We start from the raw sequence: 15,300 nt of genomic DNA, 5'->3' as shown, positions 1-15,300 counted from the left end.
TTTTTCAAAGACAATCCATCTGTTTTCTCCTCTGTTTATCCCTCAGAAGTGTTTCCTCTCACCCTGCCTGCCACACAGTGAAAAGAAAAGGACGGTAACTAAATACTGTCGACTTTGGCACGCTGTCGGAACGAAGCTCTTTAAAACGGTTTCCCAAATTAGAAGGGATGCTGGCTTAACTTGTATGAACTATTACAAAGACTAAAAACTAAAAAGGTAGGAAATAACTAGCGAGAAGAAACCCAGCCAAAGCTTAAAATAGTATTTAACGCCCCTCTGTGTGTCAACCACATAAAAGAGTTGAGCTTCACATACAGGGGCTGTGCTGATTTAAAAGGTACATGTTTACCTAAAAACGCTCTCCCAAATGCTTATGGTTAGATTTGAGGTTAAAGATGGAATTTGGCTTTATTGCCAAGAAGGAGATCAATATGACTCTCATATCTATTTGTTCAACATATAGCTGGGGTTTGTGAATATGAGGTTGAGTAGAAATCTTTGCCCAAACAAGGCCAAAAGTATAGTACCTGCCACAGCTTTATTCTGTGCAAAATCTGAAGTGTACTAGTGTATTTCTTGGCTGGGAGCAGTATCTTTCTGGACAAATGTAGCTCACAATTAGGGAGTTTTAGAGGTACTGGTAGGCAGATTTTATTACCCTCAGACAGAGCCAGCTCCCGTTTCCAGTCTTTGTGCTAAGCTAAGCTAACTGGCTGCTGGCTGTAGAGCGCTTTCACAACAATAGTTTGTCGGACTCTGTGCAATTCGGGGGTGAAGTTGCAACATTGTTGTTGTGGTGTTGCTCCATTATTTCTGAGACCAGAAGTGTCTGCGAGTTTTGGAAAAAAATGTTATGCTCAAGATTCGATTCAAAAACGATTCTCGATTAAAAAAAAAAAGGATTCACAGTATGTAAATGTAGTTACTTTTCCAATGTGATTGCAGTAGACATACAATTTTTTTATTTAAAAAATATGAATTGATTTTTGGAATTCTATGAATCGATTTTGAATCGGTAGAGCTTGAATCGCGATACGAATGTGAATTGATTTTTTTGCACACCCCTAGTAAGGCCGTTTACACACTGGCTGCGTGGCGTGAGCGTGTCAGCTGCGTGGCGTGTCCGTTTATATTTCGGCTCCCATGTTAACAGGTTAGAGCTTACACACTGCCTGCGTGACACGCACGTCTCAAGCGTGGCTCGAGCCGCGCCGAAAACGCGTGCAAGCTATAGGACCGACGCCTTTTTTTCACGCGACATGCGAGTGTGTTGGAAGCGTTTCTAGGCAAAATAGAACAGGAAAAGATGTTTATATGTCATTTTGACACTAATACATATTAATAAATGACATGTTGATGTTTGAAAGTATCTAGGTTTTGATATAAATGCAGATATAAATGTAATTTAAAAACAAAAATCGATTTTCTAATATTGCACCTGTCAATACAGAACGAAATATTCTGGAGCCTATTTTGCCGTCAATACTGCCGACGTTGTCTTTGCTGTAATCAGATCAGTCTATATTTATGTTTAACATGGTATTTCATTTTATCATACATGTGTACAGACAAGGCTAGCAGCAACAGCGCCGCGTCAGACACGTTTCTGGTGTGTAAAGACAGAAAAATCTATGCAGCCGCCACGCAACTGACACGCAACAGAAACGCAACAGAAACGCCACACTCACGCCACGCAGGTAGTGTGTAACTGGCCTTAGTCCCTTTGGGGTGGACTTTGGGATTTTTCACTTTGTAAACCTATAACGTGCACAAAAAAGATATATAACACAATTAAGGAAAGGGAAAAAGCCAAAAGCATAATATGAGCACTTTAATACAAGTTTGATTTCATACGGACCTCTAGCTTTTACAGGAACAGAAACTTTCGTTACACAATCTCCTAGCTCATGGTCAGTCTACCTCGGATGGTTTAGATATTATGGCTAATAATAAAAATCCTTACGGAGAAAATCAACGGGATTTTTACTTCGGGAACCACACTGTTGAGCTCTATAGTTCTGGGAGCTCCATTTCAACTACGTACAGCCCTCCTGCTGTACGGGACAGGAAAAGAGGCAGGAGGGAGAGAATAAAGACCACAAACTACAAAAGTACTGTAAGCATGTTGTGAGTATTTAAGTGGAAGCCAGTGTTTAGACTTTAAAACAAAAGCCAAAAGCTCACATGTGGATTTAGTTTTGTGTGTGTTTGCGAAAGACTACCACATGAACAAAGTGCTCTCACGGTACTTGGTGCTCGCTGAAAAAAAGAAGAAAAGAAAGTGGGGTCTCCCTCCGTGAAAATGTCAGGATTTTCTGAACAGGTTGAGGAACGGGGTGTCGTGATGTAAAGTTGAATAAGACATTGTTCCTCAACGCTGAGAGGGTTTTCCACCAGTTTTTCCTTTTTCATACCAGTCCGCCAGCTTCACAATTACTTGTGTTCCTCCTGTGTTCCACGCAGCTGTACTTTCTTTTGTATCCATATTACCCTAACTTATTTATCAAATTTTATTCATCAATTTAGAAAGTTTTAAAGTTTTATTGTCTTGTATCTTTCTTATGACGGTGTAGCCTATTCTGTGCTATTGATTTGTTGTTTTTGTAATTACTCTATGTCATTGTAAATGAAGGCCGCCCCTGAATGATCTATCGAGTTTAAATAAAGGTTAAATGAATGAATGAATTTATGTGGTGCATGAACACAGCTGGGTGTTTCTAATTGTAACCCCTTTTTTTTTTTAAATGCCTCAAGCTTAAAGAAATAGTTACACATTTTTCTTCTTTGCAGAGAGTTAGATGACACTGATTGATACTGCTCTCAGGTCTGTACATTGAATATGATTCTACAGCCAGCAGCCAGGTAGCTTATAGCATTACAGTTGTTTTTCGATTGCTAAACGACAGTGGGCACAACTGGAGCCACATTTGCAAAACTCTAACCACAGTCTGCACAGCAGCAGTTCATGTGGACCAAACTCTAGTATGTTTTCCATTGCTTGAACACAGTTTTCAAAACTCTACACACTTATCCCATGACTTTAACCGCAATGTGCACAATACTGTGGATTTACAACACTTTGTGCAAATGCTAACACACTGCTGTCAAAACTGTTAACCACACATTCAAAACAGAATATATTTCAGTCTGGAGCCTATCAAACACTGCTGATTGCAATTTTAGCTGAAAGCCTGAGCAGATGTCTTGTTTTAGACTAGTTAGTGAACATATACGGTATTTATACAGAGGAAGCTCAGAAAGCCTTTTTTTGTACACAAACACCAAATAAGATTGAAACAAGTATACCCTGTACCGTAATTCCATAAATTACTAGAGACAAAATACTATATTGAAGCAAACTGCTGATTTTCATTTCTTCTTGGTCACCTTACATACAAATTGGTATATTGTAAAATCTATATCTGTTCTTTAAAGAAACTATTGAGTAGTGTGAAGTTACTCAAATTGTTCAAACTGTAAAGATGAAAAGTTTGTAATTTCTGTATTGGTGTTTGACGCTAGTGTTCTTACTCTCAGTGTGTTCTGAGTGACGGTGTGTGTTGTCTCAGTGTGTGTGTGTGTGTGTCTCAGTGAGGATTGTTCTGAGTGTTTGGCTGCACTGAGCCTGTTCTGAGACCTGTGTTAAAGGTCCCATGACATGGTGCTCTTTGGATGCTTTTATATAGGCCTTAGTGGTCCCCTAATACTGTATCTGAAGTCTCTTTATATAGACCTTAGTGGTCCCTAATACTGTATCTGAAGTCTCTTTATATAGACCTTAGTGGTCCCCTAATACTGTATCTGAAGTCTCTTTATATAGACCTTAGTGGTCCCCTAATACTGTATCTGAAGTCTCTTTATATAGACCTTAGTGGTCCCCTAATACTGTATCTGAAGTCTCTTTATATAGGCCTTAGTGGTCCCCTAATACTGTATCTGAAGTCTCTTTATATAGGCCTTAGTGGTCCCCTAATACTGTATCTGAAGTCTCTTTTATATAGACCTTAGTGGTCCCCTAATACTGTATCTGAAGTCTCTTTTATATAGACCTTAGTGGTCCCCTAATACTGTATCTGAAGTCTCTTTTATATAGGCCTCAGTGGTCCCCTAATACTGTATCTGAAGTCTCTTTTATATAGACCTTAGTGGTCCCCTTATACTGTATCTGAAGTCTCTTTTATATAGGCCTCAGTGGTCCCCTAATACTGTATCTGAAGTCTCTTTTATATAGACCTTAGTGGTCCCCTAATACTGTATCTGAAGTCTCTTTTATATAGGCCTCAGTGGTCCCCTAATACTGTATCTGAAGTCTCTTTTATATAGACCTTAGTGGTCCCCTTATACTGTATCTGAAGTCTCTTTCCCGAAATTCAGCCTTGGTGCAGAATTACAGCCACTAGAGCCAGTCCCACAATGAGCTTTCCTTAGGATGTGCCATTTCTGTGTCTGTAGCTATTGAGGAGGAGAGGGGCAAGGTGGAGAGTGGGGGTGTGGCCTTGACCAACTGCCACTTTGCTCGTTTGAAAGCCATGATTCCAGGAGATTCCAGATGGGCCCATCTGAGCTTTCATTTTCTCAAAGGCTACCCAGGGCTCGGTTTACACCTATCACCATTTCTAGCCACTGGGGGACCATAGGCAGGCTGGGGCAACTCATATTAATGTTAAAAAACCTCATAAAGTGACATTTTCATGCCATGGGACCTTTAACAGACAGATTGAGTTGTATCGATCCTCTCATCTAACTCCCAGCAGCGCTGTGGAGGAAGGTCTGGCAAACGAGACTACAGATACAGAATATGTAAACAGATGTTTAAAACACGTAACACAGAAATACATCTTTAAATTTGACTAAAATAGACAATTATATTGTTAATCGCAATTATTTTTGAGACAATTAATTATACAGCAATAATTGGAATTATTACAGCTCTACTTAGTGTGCATTAAAACCAGCAGTGCTCACCTGGTCTGGCGAAGAGGAATGGGGAGCGAGATGCACAGGAACGGGTCAAAGGTGTTGCTCTGTTTCATGCAGTGTGGGCACGTCAGGGAAGATCTGGAGGAGAAGAAAGCACACAGTTACGATTAGTCTCGAAAAACCTCAACAACTTTTCAAACTAATCCCGGAAGTCCTCCTGATTACGTCTGGCAGGAAAGAGAGATGGCTTAATCTTGTTACACAAATTAACATCACGGTCAAAATGAACACGGTGTTCCATACGGAGCCTCTTCATCTGATTGTGAGAACGGAAAAGATGAGTGATGCAAATGTTGAGAATGAGAGAGACGAGTGGTTGGAGGTGGGGGGGTGTGGGTGGTAAGTGGTAGAAGAAACCCCCCTCGGGGTGATCAGGGCTATAAAGGGGAAACAGCAGAAGCGGTTTCTATCTTGTTGCATCACTCTCACCAACGATACTAATGTGATGCCATTACGGCATCCCGAGCAGAGAAAAGTAGAGAGCTTTCCGTATAGTGATGACCTTTCTTCCTCTGCATCTGAATGCACAGGACACAGATCACTGAAAACGGAGATGTCCAGATGCATACGGCTGTGATTTTCTATTACAATAGTTTTCCATTCTTCCCCTTTGTTCCTAATTAGACTTCTTTTCAATGAATCCCGCTCAGTTTTATGGGAGGAACATATTCCAGTTAGCTAATTAGCTCAACAATGAGTCAGAGAGCCCACTGAAGTTAATGGACTGATTGCTGGAAGTGATTTTGTAAACTGTCCTGCAACTAAATCAAATCTTTTGTCCGGCATTTAGAGTCAATGTGCGGGGGATTTCCTGGATAAGACTTTCCGTAAACACACACTAATTAAGCAATTCTAAGGCGAAAAAGGTGCCTTCTACCAACCTCTTTGATTACATGAATTAGAATCATCAGTGTGTGTAGACTGTAACTACTTTGTACACAGTTACAAAGTTACATTTACATAAAGCTCTCCATCTTGATCTAAACCAGTCATAACCAAACAGGGGTTCTCTTATACCCACAGATATATGCTTATACCCCAATGGGTGTTTCTGCAGTTGCCAGGGGGATTGTGGAATGAATAAACTAATTTTAAACAGAATTATGATTTCATGAAAAAAATCAGTATATGTCCACATATTAGTCAGCTCTAGCATTTAAAGTGCTCATATTATGCTCATTTTCAGGTTCATAATTGTATTTAGAGGTTATATCAGAATAGGTTTACATGGTTTAATTATCAAAAAACACCATATTTTTGTTGTACTGCACATTGCTGCAGCTCCTCTTTTCACCCTGTGTGTTGAGCTCTCTGCTTTAGCTACAGAGTGAGACCTCTCACTGCTGTAACATCTTTGTTGGGAGTCGCACATGTGCAGTAGCTAGGTAAGGACTACTAGCCAGTCAGAAGCAGAGTATGAGGGCGTGCCCTGACAGTACCTAGGTAAGGACTACTAGCCAGTCAGAAGCAGAGTATGAGGGCGTGCCATGCTAGCAGCTAGGTGAGCATTATAACGTGTGTTCCAAAGTGACCACGTTTGTCTCTGAAGTAAAGGCTGGACTACAATAGAGCTGTTTGGAGCAGTTTGTGAACAGTGTTTTCTGTTGGAGATGGTAAGTCCCTTTGGGGGGGACTTTGGACTTTTCCATTTTGTAAACCTATAACGTGCACAAACAAAGATATATAACACAATAAAGGAAAGGGGAAAAGTCAAAAAGCATAATATGAGCACTTTAAACACTAGCTGTGTGTCAGTATCATGAAGAGTTTATGAAAAGTAGTTTAAGTCTAAAGAGTTAGAACCGATACATAGCTAGAAGTAACAACAACAAAAAACAGTTGTCCCAAAACTCTGTAAAATGCAAATCGAGATCCACAATCGTTGAGATCCACAAATGCCTTTTTGTTTCCCAAATAAAAACTGGATTCACAAATGCCAGTTTGAAAGTTGTAAATGTTCACAAATGCTTTTTAAGGGACAAGTGAAGACTCACTTGTTCAGGCTAGCTTATGGGTAGCCTATGTCTTTTAATTGTATCTGTTGTATTTGTATTTTATTCTATTGACTATTTTTACCATGTTTTATTGTCTATGCACATTGTAAAGCACTTTGTGACCTTGTCTGTGAAAAGCGCTGTATAAATAAAATTTACTTACTTATTTACTTTTCATTTATTTGTAAATGTATGTAGTCTAATCTCGATAAACCAATGCAGGGGCATGTTTTTATTTTTGAATTACAGGGCTACGGTTATTATTCTGAATGCCCTTTTCATTTGTTTTATCATCGTCATGACGAAAATAAATCTGCAACTATGTGTGGTCAAAAACCTTCAGGTTTGATCCCCCTCTGCTACTGTGACAGTATGGAAAGCACTGTGCTGCAGCTGCACATAAATTGATAATAGACGTGTATGAAGTATAACCAGGCAGCAATAAAGTACAGAGAGTGTGAGTACTCTGGGAGACGTGAAACTCACATAAAAGAAAAAACATGTTTTCTACACCTTGATGAACATCCGTATGTTTAGGTTAAATCAAGAAAAATTAATTCATTTCAAATGACAAATTCTCTTTTTGGTGTCATAAACCATGCCTAAAATAATACTCCCAATCCTCTTCCGAATTCTTATAACTCCCCTAGCGTATGTGTGTTGAACCTTTCCGACCTCCACACACATCCTAGCGTAGGAAATGAAGCCACAGATGAACTGTTGAAATGTGTTTTCCTTATAGGAAGGCACCTGACAGACCCAGTGGGGGAGCGCGGGGGGAGGGTGTGTGTGAATAAAGCTCTATTCAAGGAAGCCCAGCTGACTCTGGCTCTTAGTGGATCTCTCCCACTTGGCAGAGCCGAATGGCTGCCCTACGGATGTCTTGTTCTCGCCAGGAAACAGTGAGGGCAACTGCACTCCACGCATACAAATCACATTCAGCCTGCACTAAAACATAGATGGGCCCTGCACTGCTCTCAAACACTTAAAAAGAGAAAAAGAGCAAAAGGACGAGATGATATTCTGGTGATGCTCTAATGGAGAAAGCGTGCAAAGGTTGAGAGGTAAGTATGCCCCTGTCTGGGATGCAACCATGCTGAAGAGACTGAGCTTGATGTTTTGCACTACCACACACACACTAATGGAGCTTTGCATTTTCTAGAGTAACACAGGTACAGTATCTTAATTGATTTTCTTTCCTAAGAAAGGAAGTAAAAAAAATAGCCTCAATAGGTTCAAATTAATCATCCCTAGCGTAGGGTCCGTATCCACGCGGACCAACGTACATACCAACGTACGTGCCTAGTACATACCCACATCCATACCTATGTACTTGCCTACGCATATACCTACGTACATACCTAGTACACACCTACAGTAGTACGTGCCTACGTACGTACCTAGTACATACCTACGTACATGCCTATGTACATACCTAACCTATGTACCTACCTACCTACGTAGGTACCTAGTACATACCTACATACGTGCCTATGTACGTACATACCTATGTACGTACCTACGCCGTAGATTGAATGCAGTAACATAAATCAGGCTTAAGCCTGGCAGCTATCTTCTGTTGGGGGATGAGCGCTAGTTTATTCAACATACTAGTGCTCTGAAATGGAAAAGGCATAAACCTTAACAATACGCACATCATAAACTGGGCCTGTAAACTTCAAAGTATCAGTTACTCAATCCTTCAAATCAAAACAAATCAATCAGGAGATATGATCAAAATAAAAGGTCACGCAGTGAGAGATGAGAGGGTCTCTCGGAGAAAGTGGTTTCGCAGTAAGACGATCTGCAGTGAAACTGCACCACGTTTGTAATCTGAAACGCTCGGCTGCCCGTCACTCGGCTCCACTGTAATGAACAACGCTTGACAGACAGACATTTTCATTGCAGTCTCCACCGACTGCAGCCTGTGACTCACCCGCATGTAGCAACAAAAAAAAAATCACAGTCTTTCTATCTAATTTGAGATTTACGTACTTGATCGGAGAGAGTAAAGAGCAATAGATTTAATAGCACAGGGGCGAGAGCTGTGCTTTATACTGTACTAAAAAAATGACAGCTTCTGACGACAGATCAAATAAATTAAAATCATATAACTCGGGGCTTGGCTTGCTTGGACAGTGATTTAACTTGCTTGAACGTGTATAATGGCCGTGATGATTGCACAGTGACAAACCATGCTATTACAAGGATAATTCTCCGGTCTGTCAACTCTAGATGTTGTATCACATCTGACACTGCAGTTGTGAAGTGTAACACAGGCAGTGGAGGGGCCTCGGGACTCAAACGGGAACGAGAGGGACGGGAGTCAGAAAGTATTTGTTTAAAGTCCAATTCCAGCAGTGATAATACATTTGAAAAGCATTCATCTCCATTTAAATCCTCTCAGCCTTGTGTTGGATGTTTCTTTGCATTATTAAAATAGACTTCACACTTGCTGTTTATGTCCCTCTGTAAAGTTTGAGCTTAGCCTACCCAGTCATGTATGTATTCCCTCTGTACCACCTCACTCCCTCTCCGTCTCCCTGCACTGTGTTTGAGAGGAACAAATACACAGATTTCGTCTGCCAGGCTGCGAAGACTACCGCATCCTGTCTAGACACACCCAAGGTGGCACAGCTGAAACATTTGACAGTGAGGGTAGCAATTAAAGAGAGGCGCTCTGACAGATGCGTTACTGGCAGTCGCACAGAGACGCCAATTTACAGAGGAATTGTCAGATGGAGGATGGTACCGACAAACGACATACTGTATTAGCCGTTCAGTTTGGAGTAATCTCTATAAACAGATATCTGCATATGAATGGAACCTTATTGGCTATCGTCTGCAAGGATTCCGTTTTTATTAGCTTTTTAAAAAGTTTTATAGAGAAGTCTTCTCTCAACTACAATTTCATTCTTGCGTTTCAAGTTGCTAATTGGACCCGGCGCACGGAACAGAAAAAGTCTTGGCTCAGATGACTGCTGGATACACAGGAACCCACAAAATATCGTGCGGTGCCCCCAGAGGCTAAATCGTCGTCAGACTAATAACATTATGAATGAAGTGAATGAATCTCATATATATTGATAAGGATAATAACTTTAGCTGGGGTCACTGGAGTGCAAACTTCCCCAAATCCAATAATGTTGGAGCAGAACAGAGCCACTAATGTTAGCCTACATTCTGATAAAGTAGCATCCAGGATCGGCTTCCAACCGTGGGGGGGTGACAGAAACTACGCACTGTAGCTTTAATTCAGTATTTTTGGGCTTTGATGAATGTAAAAAAAAGCGACACCACCCTCCAAACTCCTACTCTTTTACTACAGCCCTAGTCTATATCCACGACGTTCCACTTCCGGGATTGCTCTGGTGCCGTCGGATGTCCCTCTTTTCGACCGGATGTCCGTTACCTTCCTCTTTCTTTGTGCTGGCGTTCTAACCTCCGGTGGATTTGTGAGGACTATGGTTAACTGCTCCTCAGATCTCTGCAGGGTAAATCCAGACAGCTAGCTAGACTAATGGCACTTACCCAGTGCTAGTACTCGAGTCGGTGCCCCGTCCTCCTTTTTCCATTGCAGATTTAGTCCCGCCTCATGCGTGATGCGAGCGTGGCTGGTCGTCATAGCGCCGCCGCAGGAAACTGCCGTGACCTAACGCGACGCACACACAGAACGTGGAAGGTGTGTTGTTTTTGATTCTCATCATGTGGCTGTTTGCCAGAAGACACGTTTAGTTTCTAAAGAAGCTGGAGGCAGCAAAAAAAACACCGCTGGCTAAACTATTTAAAAATGGCGGGTTTGTTCCGGACACGCCCGTCTGACGCTATAGCAATGATGACGCAGTGATTAGTGACGATTCTCTCCGACCAATCAGTAGTCTGCAGGTTTTCACGTCACCTTTTGGTATCGCCTCAGCTCGCTTGGAACCTCGACGAAGGCGATACTAAGGTACCAGGGACTTTTTTTCGTAATGGAAAACCAAAAAAGGAGAGTAGAGTCGAAGCGAGTCGAGCAGGTACCATGTAATGGAAAAACGCCATATCTGTCCAAGTTTTCTGTTGCACGACTAAAACAACTTTTGAACGTACACATGTTCCACCAAAACAAGTTCCTTGACTGCCCATGACGATTGTGATTGGCTTAAAGAAATGCCAATAAACCAGAGCACGTTTTTCTCCCATCCAGGAATCCTGTGTGGACTAGACAGACCCTCCTCCGCAGCGCTGTGGAGGAAGGTCTGACAAAGCAAGACTACTACAGCCCCTATGCAGGCAGCTTCAACATGTGGACAAATCCAAAGTTTGTCAAACGTGCCCGTGCTTCCTGTTGCAAAATAATGATTAGACAACCACTGTTCGTGGGGAGGGGTTTGGCAAACAGTTAATTATTACACCATAACATCTTCACACGGTGGTAGAAAACCCCCCTTGGAATCACTGCACAGTCAAACTGGTCACAAAGACATAAAAGACCTTTTGAGTTGTTGTGGATGTATTTTTGAATTCCATTTCTGGCAGGTGTTTGTGTGTGGCATGTTAGGAGAGGAGACATACTTGTACTGTGCCTGGAAAAGTTCCTGGACAAAGCTGTGCTGGACACTGGGCTGCTGGGACTGGGACGGGTCAGGAGACAGCAGCTCCTCAGCTCCACCGGGACCCTGCAGCACAAAGGAGGCAAGCCACAAACCCAACGGTGTCACGCTCTCAGATTCTTCACAGATCCATCAATACATTTGAAAGTCTTACAAAGGCTCCCGTAGAATGCACATTTAGCACATTCTTTTCCTTGGCAACAAAGTCATATTCAAAAAGTGGTGGAAAGCACTGACCTAAAATAACCCCCCTGAGACGCCCCTGTCTTTACTCTTTTATCTACTTACCTACAAACCGAGAGGAAGCTGGCCTTGGAGGAAGATGAAAGAAAAGTAGAAAAAAAAAAGAACCAACAGACTAAGGTCACAACGCAAATGAGTGGGGCGGCACACAAACAGCTGTGCGTTAATGACACAAAACTAACTGAGCAACCTTCTGCATCACTTTCACAGTACAATGAAAACATGTTCTTGATTTAACATCTTATGTAATGTAGTTTTACATATGAAAATAATTTGTTACACTAAGAAAATAATGATGCACAGATGTTGTGAAGAGATACAAGAAGTATGTAAATGAACAAAAAATCTTTTGTAACAACGTGGAAGCAGTCGCAGAAACCGCGTTGCAATGATTGTCTACGGAAGAGAAGAAGTCCGTTCTTGGAGCCGCTCTTGCCGCTGCTCTGATCAAAATCAGTTTGCGGCGACCATGTGTGCCATCCGCACCGCCCCGACCGTGCAGAACGCAAGAAGCATGAAACCCGTTGAAAGCGTGATTTATGCTTCTGTGTTAATTCTGTGCCGTGGCTACGTACGTAGGTATGTGGAGAAACTGAACCTCCGAATACGTTTGCGAGGGACTTCTTCAGTTCTCACAGAACATTAGGAAAACCCAGCTATTTAACCTCTGTGGGGTCTTTGTCAAGATGATCTAAAATGCTTTGTTCGTTAGTAATTAAGTAGTAACTTAACGTTAAGTGGCGTTAAAACGCCCACTTTTGGCCTCATGTGAGAATGCCAACGGTGGTCGCTCAGACATAAGGACTGTCGTTACAACAGCCAGGAGCACTGACGGACAACGCGGTATGGATGATCTTGACAACGACCCCAGAGAGGCTAAACAGCTGGGCTTCCCTACCGTTCAGTCAGAAGTGAAGAAGTCTCTTGGATGAGAGACAAAACATCTTCGCAGCACATTTAGCCAAGTCCAGTTGCCCCCGTTTTTACCCCTTCCTTGGAGACTAAACAGACGTCATCATCGAGAAATAAGACAGATTAATCGACAACGGGAATAATCATTAGTTGCAGCCCTAATACTCTTATTTACTTTCTCACCAAGAGTTAGAGGAGAACATTGATACCACTCTTAGATACGAGTGGTATCAATCTTCTTATCTAACTCTCGGCAGTAAAGCGAATAAGCAAATTTCCCAAAACTATTTTTATTCATTTGTGAAATGGTTGGGCAGAAGACTAAAATCTAAAAGTGCTAACAGTTATAATAAGCAGTCACACTGTATCAGTTTGGACATCTCTGTACAGTATCCACTCCATTTCACACCGGCCGGGGAAAATGTCCTGAAAAACATTCTTTCAGTCACCAAGTGGTTCCACTTAAAAGGCCATCATGTGGCGTACAAGCGACTCGTTAGCATTACTCTGCTCCCACGCTATCAACCCCACAATAGCCTGGTGTAAAAGTCAGGTACTTGAGAATACATTAAGCAATCATATCATTTCAGCAGTGCTTTTACACCGGGCTGGCAGTGCCAAAAGGAAATGCACTCTCCGATCCTTCTCTGTTGACACACGCTCTTACTCTGTTTACTATTCCTCTGATTTCGAGCTCCTGGTCCCATACTGGCAGCGACTGTTCCCAGGCTGGCAGCTCGACCATGACCTCCGCACACAAACGGAGCTAAAAGGAGTTTTAGAATTTCTAAAGGGGAGAGGGAAGTGGATGGCGTGAGTCTGAGAAATCAGCGTGAGGCAGAGACAGACAGACAGAGAGACAGGAGGGTCCTTTACAGTTCGCCACCATTTCAAATCCAAGTCTATTCTTCTCAGAGCATTTAAGCTTTACAAAGACCAAGCGCAAGACTGCAACCTGACCTTCCTGCGTCACTGTGCTTCAACAGGCACAGAAAATGACAAACATCTACCCCCTCTCTCACTCTTTGCATGGATTTCATTTTTTCTTTTTCTTCTATCGCTTCTTCAAAAAAAGCCTAGACAATCCTTGCTGATCTTCTTGTTAGTGGTTCAGATAAACTACACAATGCGTAGTATTAGAAAGGTTAAGAGTGCAAACCTTCAGATGGTTTTTAATCTAATGCACTGACATCAGACTCTGCATTTCCCTCCCCTTTTTCCTTCCACATACTTGGTAGTGGATTCCATTGCTATCTTTCTGTAGAGATAACAAAGCAACATTGACGCCACTGAGTGCAGACACGGTTGGTCTTATCTCTTCTCAGAAATCCATGCTCCGGCTCTGCCATGTCAAAAAACTGCAAGGTGTCAGCCGTGTGTTGACAGAAGCTGTTGAGGATGTGGACATTTAAGCACAGTGAGAAAGGTTACACAGGTTACATGCACACAGACATCTGATAAAGGCCTCAGTCGTCTAAATGATCACTGCCAGATAGCAAATCCCACGGAGTAAGCCGCGACTGCTGCTGGCCGAAGAAATTGTTTTACAGGTTGTTAAGTGACCCATCTCAAGAGGTGCCGCGCGCCCGTTTGAAATTGAGATGCTATCTTTGAAATTGGTTGTCAGAAAAAATATGCCAACCTCAAACTGATAAAATTGCGACTAAACAGGCAGGCAACAGATCTGAGAAGCTATCTTTAGAGTCAGGTCTGACCGGCTACCACAAGGGAGAATGAAATGGGAAAGGCATAGTGTGTGAAATTCACTTTTTACATTCACGCACTAGCACACATACCAAAACATAGCCGTTTTGTTTTGGTTTGCTTCATCACTTTGCAGCTTACCACACACACACACACACACGCACGCGCACACACACACGCACGCCTACAGTACTAATGCAGCTCCACACCTCATGCATCCTCAGTTTTTGTTCTGCATTAACTTTATTGCACTTTTCCCATATAACATCAATATCACTTGGTTATTAGGGCCCGAGCACCGATAACATCGGCGAAGGCCCTCTTGCAACTGAAAGAATTATTATTATTCCAACAAATGAATTGCCTTTTGGAGGGCCTAAATATGCTAAAAAGCTCACCAATATTTGCACATGCATCAGGCCTGGTAAAAAAAATTATATTTTTAGGGTTTCAGAAATAGGCGTGCAAAAAATAGCTAGCTTGCGCGAAAAAAACTTCGATAACTGAGCCCCAGCAGTACGTATCACGTAGAACTAACGAAACTCAGCACACATATGTATCATGCTAAGACATACAAAAATGCCTCTTGGAGCCCCACGCTAAACTCAACGGGAAGTCCGCCATTTTGAATTGAATGTGCATAATTAGTGCATTTTTGGCCATTTCCATGTGTAGTACTTTTAACTCCTCCTAGAGATTTCATCCGATTGACTTCAAATGTGGTCTGTGCCATCTTAAGACCTTAAAGATTAAAAGTTATTAAAAGCTTGAGTTTTTGCCACAGTGCCTGGCCATGGCGCTTTGCCATCGGAACAACGCCACACACTCCACGGAGAAAATCAGCGCAGATGCACCGCCGCGTGGAAGGGCGTCCT

The 15,300-nt window shown here is 42.1% G+C and overlaps 1 protein-coding gene across 3 annotated transcripts in view; it reads right to left on the bottom strand.

The window, feature by feature from the left end:
* usp43b (ubiquitin specific peptidase 43b) overlaps positions 1-15,300 on the bottom strand; it is a 116,027-nt gene that overhangs the window by 61,060 nt on the left and 39,667 nt on the right. For all 3 annotated transcript variants that reach the window (XM_035996684.1, XM_031320961.2, XM_035996685.1), the window contains 2 exons: positions 11,529-11,632; positions 4,966-5,058 (listed from right to left, as the gene is read on the bottom strand). In XM_035996684.1, coding sequence (XP_035852577.1) covers positions 4,966-5,058; positions 11,529-11,632 — 197 coding nt within the window. The remainder of the gene's footprint in view (positions 1-4,965; positions 5,059-11,528; positions 11,633-15,300) is intronic.

The sequence above is a fragment of the Sander lucioperca genome, chromosome 21 (assembly GCF_008315115.2).
Source record: "Sander lucioperca isolate FBNREF2018 chromosome 21, SLUC_FBN_1.2, whole genome shotgun sequence".
Taxonomy (NCBI): domain Eukaryota; kingdom Metazoa; phylum Chordata; class Actinopteri; order Perciformes; family Percidae; genus Sander; species Sander lucioperca.
This window is presented reverse-complemented; position numbering and strand designations above follow the sequence as displayed.